Raw genomic sequence first — 6,208 nt, 5'->3', positions numbered from 1 at the left:
CTACACTAGCAACCTCAAAACGAACATGCCAGCAATATTCGTTAATATACATGTAAAAACATTTGTCTTGATTTGTCCTGCACTATTCACAGTGATCGGGGAATCGGGGCTCCAGCTATCATTGCCAGAGTCTTTGGTGGCTGGTTTTCCAGTTGAGGGGGTATCATTTTGAGAGTAGGGGGAGTTATTGCCAGACGAGCCGGATCCGTCGCTCGAGGCACCAGAAGTATCACCTGTATACGGGCTGCCGGTCTTCTGGTTAGGAATGAGATATGAGTTATTGTCCCCTGAAGTGACCGTATCAGATGAACTTGTGTCGTCTGGTGAAGATGAAGAATGGCCATTAGGGGAACCAGCAGGGGAGGAAACGGAAGGAGAAAAGTGATAGCCAGATGTAGGTGTCTCAGATAATGGCCGAGTTCTAGGAACACCGGAACCTGTCTCATTAGAAGATTCTCCATCATTTGCAGAATCTCCGTTGTTTGATTGGGGCTGCATGGATCCAATGTTGGAAACATCTTGGCTCTCTTGACTCCCGTTGCTGGAGTCTTGTGCGGTCGAATCTCCAGAGTCTGAGGAAGGATTTGTAGAAAGAGATGCGCCATGGTTATTCAGTGCATGGCCAGCATTGGAGCCAAAAGAATCAATCTCAGAAGTTGAACTGCTCTCGGATTGTTCACTGTGGCTGAGTGGAATCTGTGTTGGCTGTGCAATAGGTATAACGACATAGCCAGAAGATGAGTATGCTTCAACAGACTCAGTTGGGAATGTCAAGGTAGCGACTTTAGTCCCTGAGCCTCCGCACTTGTCACACTTGACCACCGCAGATGTGAAGCCAGGTGGAGGAGCGGTCTCGATAGGCAAGGGCTGACAGTTTATACTTGAACACGATTGTGTAATGGTGTAGACTTTTGTCGTCAGGCCTTGGGGGTAGAACTCTTGATATGTGCGAGTATACTGGTTGTAATAGCCATCAGTGCCTTTTGTGACAGTGATGACAGGTAGAGTAGTGGTTGTAGCGCACGGATCAGAGATCACTCGGGCGTATACAGGTAGTAGGAAGCTCAGTCCACAGCTTATTGTTGTGAATCTCATCATGGTGGCTTTGGCTTGGGTGGTTAAGGGGTATGGATGTCAGGGTGGCATGAGAGTGTTTGTATAAGTCAACCATGGATTAAATGAGTGTTGAAGATGTCTGAGTCAAGATGTTGGAAGGTGAGACATTTCGAGTACTTATGGCTTCCCATGAGATATTAGAGTATCACAAACGCTTCAATAAAACCAGACACAGTCGTCAACTCCATAGAAAGCTTCTAGAAAGAGATTCAACTATAAAGTTCACTGTATGGAATGGGTCGAGACCCTTCAGCGGCCTTACCTGGCTCGAAGGTTCAACCTCTCCAAAGGGTAGCCTCATGGCCGACCTGGAATGTTTAGAAATATTGAGGTTCTAGTGAAATGTCTATTTCTTGGGCTGATAGCAAAAATAACCAAGGAACCAAGTAGGTGGGTGTCCGGCGATAAGCGAATCCCCATCGAAGCCGCAAGTGAGTTCGGCGATCCGGGAACTTGGGTCCTTGTGGCGGAAGGATACTGTTTTGGTCTTAAAGCAAGCCTCTTGTTGGAAACCTAGAGTCATTATACTGTAATCACTCCACAGTCATCCTTCCAGAACGCGGATGGCGCTGGTGTTTGATCTTCATATCTGTCAGCGAGGCCTAGGCCAGAACCATCAACGCCACAGTCAATCCGCACGCAATCGGAATGCCAAGGCTTCTCAGGACCGATCTTTCCATATTAATACTTATAAACTCTGCTTGCAGGTCGATCATTCTTTCCAAATTATTATACGTTCCTTCCGTAGTTAGTAATGAAATACATATAGCAGGGCGCTCCTTCCTCGATCGCTCCATGACTGACACTCGCACGTGACCTTCTCTCCTCCACATCTGTCTAGCGGCAGGTACATCAGCTTCTTTCAATTAAACATCATCTTTGAAGCCATGCGTGCGCATGAAATCACGCGTTATGGAGTTCTTTTCGTCTTATTCGCTGTCGTAATATCATGGGATCCAGTTGTGGATTGCCCTGATGGAGAGAAACGTGCTGAGGTCCAGCCAATCAAGGTTGTCGATGGCTCAAACACATTTGATACAACATTAGCCAGGTTTGACAACTTATATACAGCGCGTATACAGAAAGCTAACAGCTATAGTACATTTCTGATACCTCATGAGGCCTCATACATCACCACCGCCGTCTTCGGCGCTGGGCCCCCTTCAACATACACAATTCCACCGCAAGGGACACCACCCGTTGGGACTGTGATAATGAAGACCCCTTTGACCACAATCACCTCCATTATTTCTTCATTGACAACCGTGCGGACTCGAACACTGACCCCTGATCAGCCTAATGATCCCACGACTGTCGTCGTTGAGATACCTGAGTACAGAACTCAGACAGAAAGCGTTGAAGCTGATTTCACAAAAACTGTCCAGGTGGACGATCCCCAGAAAATCACCGTTGGGCAAGAATATTACACCACTATCACAGAGAAAGGCAGCAATGGAGATCCCGTTACCAAGGTCGTGCACGTCGACAACCGTACTACAGTCGTTGGGCAACCAAAGGCGACAACCATCACTCAAACAAGAGACATCGAGTTTCCTGTTACGCGGACACTTCAGCCAGGTAACCCAGGGGATGTCAGCACGATCATTATCGAGGTCCCAGGATCTACGTCAGCATATACAACCATCACCCAGACGGGCACTGTGACTGCTCCCGTAACGTCGACACAGCCTGCGCGTAGCTCAGGGGGTACCGGCACTGTCTATGTAATTATACCATCAGACCCTGTTCTGTATGCAACTGTCACTCGTGTTGGAACAGGGACAGCGACTGTCACCTCAACGCAGCCACCCAAACACCCAGGTGAGGCGGGAGTGGTCTTTGTCGATATCCCTCCGGCAATGGGAAGATATAACACGGTCACACGATTCGGGACTGGGACAGCTCCAAGGACGTTCACTCAGACTCAGAATGGGCCTGGGAGAGATGGTACCATCGTGGTAGAAATTCCGCTCACTGGCGCAGACTACAATACTGTCACCCAAGTGGGTACAGTCACTGCGCCCGTGACTCGGACCATTCCACCAAGTAGTCCCGACGGCACCGGTGTGGTAGTCGTCGAGGTACCTCCCGCACGTTGGGCTACGGTGTCTCGTGTTGGCACTGTAACCGAACCTGTCACACGTACCATCCCTCCAAGCCACCCAGGAGACACGGGGACTATCATTGTTGTACTGCCACCTCTCAACACTCGCCTCATTTACACCACTCGTTATGGGGAGGTGACGGCGCCAGCAACTACTACCCAATACCCTGACGGGTCCTCTGAGACAGGTTGGGTCATCGTGAACCTACCAAACCCTATGACGACTACTATCCGTGGAAGTGACATCGACTCTCCAACGACGATTATACAGAAGCCGGCAAAACCTGGAGAGACTGGAACAGTATTAATCATCACGCCATTCAAGTACATAACCACTACAAGAACTGGAACTGGATCACAAGCGACAACCATAACACAAAGGCCATCTGGTCCAGACGACCAAGGAACCGTGATTGTGGAAATCCCGCCAAATGTGAATCCTTTTGTCACAGTGACCAATTATTGGACAGGTTCAACAACAAGGACGACGACCATCTCCCCTCCAGGCCCCGGCGAAACAGGCACTATCCGAATCGACTATCCCGAGGACTCCTTGCATTACGTCGTCACTAGTGACTACTGGACTGGCTCTACAACGAGAACAATTGTTGTTGCCCCAACTGGACCTGATGATACAGGGACCATTCGTATTGACTATCCAAGCGCTGGAATGCGTTACATTGGCGTTAGCAGTGTCTGGACTGGGTCAACAACACGTATGTGGACTGAGCCGCCTGCAGGTCCAGGACAAACTGGTACCATACACATCGATGTACCGGCTATGCGTTATATAACAGTCACCAATTTCGGGTCAGGATCTGCCACCCGAACATACACACAAGAGCACTCTGGCTCCGACATCACTGACACCATAGTTGTCGAAATTCCTTGGGTCACGTCCTGGACGACTGTTGTCAGTACGGGGACAGACTCAACGACTCGGACGTCTACGCAAATGCCATCTGGCTCGGGTAGAGTTGGTACGGTGTTAATTGATCTACCACCTACTGTCATTGCTTGGACCACAACAACAGTAATAGGAAGTGACAGCATCACTAAGACTGTATCTCAAACGCCTTCTGGCCCGGGGCAGACTGGCTTAGTGATCATACAAGTACCGCCTGTGATCGATCATTATATCACCACAACGATCACTGGTACTGGTAGTCTAACCAGGACTATCACCCAGACCCCAACACAGGCCGGCCAGACCTGGACTGTCATCATTGAGAGACCAGCTGCTCCTGCTAAATATATCACTTTGACAAGCACTTGGACTGGTGGTACCATCACGACCACTACCAGGCAACCAGATTCGCCTGAGCAGACCAGAACGGTAGTTGTTTTCGTGCCCTCAAGCATCACACCATACGTTACCACCACGATCACTGGCACGGGGACAGGAACCACAATTAGAACTACCACTCAGACTCCAACTGAGCCTGGCGCTACAGGAACTGTGATCGTTGAGCTGCCTCCTGAGATAATTCCATATATTACGACAACTTCTTTCGACAGCACAGTCTCTGCACAATATACTACTACGGTGTCTCCGACTCGTGCGGGCCAAACAGGTTCAGTGATCATCATCAAACCTCAGCTGTATGCAACTACAACTCGTTACGGAAGCGTATCAGTTTCTTCCACGACTACTCAGAGTCCCGAGTTCCCTTGGGGAACTTGGACTGTGGTAATTGATAGGCCGCAGCCATTCACGACGTTGACTCGTTACGGTAGTGTTTCGGCCTCTTCCATCACAACACAAAGCCCTCGTATCCCTGGTGATCCCGCAACGGTCCTCATAGATTTACCACAACCCTTCACAACAGTAACTCGCTGGGCAACTATCACGGCTGCCTCAACAACAACGCAGACCCCCCAAACTGCTGGGGATCCAATCAGCGTAATCGTGTTCTTGCCGCAGCCTTATACAACAATAACCCGCTGGACAACAGTCTCAGCTCCCTCGACGACGACCCAAACCCCCCAGATCCCTGGACATCCAGTCAGTGTGATCATAGAGCTGCCGCAGCCTTACATCACAACAACCCGTTGGGGAAGTGTCTCAATCTCATCAAAAACTACACAAGGTCCCCAGAGTCCGGGAGAAACTGGCACTATCTTAATCGATTTACCTCAGCCTTGGACTACAATGGTTCGCTACGGCAGTGTCACGGCTTCTTCAATGACTACTCAGAGCCCCAAAGTTCCAGGAGAAACAGGGACCGTCTTGATTGATCTTCCACAGCCCTACCTCACTTCGACTCAGTACGGTAGCGTCACAGCAGCTGTGACGAGAACACTCACAGTAGCGGTACCAGGGCAAACAGGTACCATTCTTATTGATCTTCCCGAACCCTACACAACTATTATTCGATATGGAAGTGTCTCAGTCTCTACTGTAACCACACAAACTCCGCAGAGCCCCGGCCAGACAGGGACCGTCCTGATTGACCTTCCACAGCCTTACTTAACATCTACCCAATACGGCAGCGTAACAGCACCTACAACCAGGATACTGGGGCCTTCCATACCGGGGCAGACCGGCACCATTCTGATTGATCTTCCGCAACCGTATACAACTATAACCCGCTACGGAGGTGTTTCAGTCTCTAGTATGACTACGCAGAGTGCACAGAGTCCGGGTCAGACGTGGACCGTCCTGATTGATCTTCCGCAGCCTTACACGACCTCAACGCAATACGGTAGTGTCAATATAGCCACGACTAGAACACTTACAGTGGCAACACCTGGTCAAATCGGTACTATTGTAGTCGATCTGCCTCAACCTTACACAACCTCCACCCGATTTGGTAGCGTGACTGTCGCCACTACCAGAACATTGACGCTAGCTAGCCCAGGATCAACGGCCACTATTTTAGTTGACCTTCCTCAGCCCTACACTACTACAACTCGTTACGGAAGCGTTTCGGTTAGCAGTATCACTACACAGACACCAAGTGTGCCCGGCCAGACAGGAACAATCAT

At 49.8% G+C, this 6,208-nt stretch overlaps 1 protein-coding gene across 1 annotated transcript; it reads right to left on the bottom strand.

Annotated features, from left to right (window-relative positions):
* On the bottom strand, positions 1 to 1,259 carry BKA55DRAFT_728599 (uncharacterized protein; the record flags this gene model as incomplete). Its single annotated transcript, XM_046201183.1, has 1 exon — positions 1 to 1,259. The coding sequence occupies exon 1, from the start codon at positions 1,096 to 1,098 to the stop codon at positions 1 to 3; it is 1,098 nt and encodes a 365-aa protein (XP_046048334.1). The 5' UTR covers positions 1,099 to 1,259.
* Positions 1,260 to 6,208: the final 4,949 nt, after the last annotated feature.

The sequence above is a fragment of the Fusarium redolens genome, assembly GCF_020744475.1.
Source record: "Fusarium redolens strain MPI-CAGE-AT-0023 chromosome Unknown BKA55scaffold_9, whole genome shotgun sequence".
NCBI lineage: Eukaryota > Fungi > Ascomycota > Sordariomycetes > Hypocreales > Nectriaceae > Fusarium > Fusarium redolens.
This window is presented reverse-complemented; position numbering and strand designations above follow the sequence as displayed.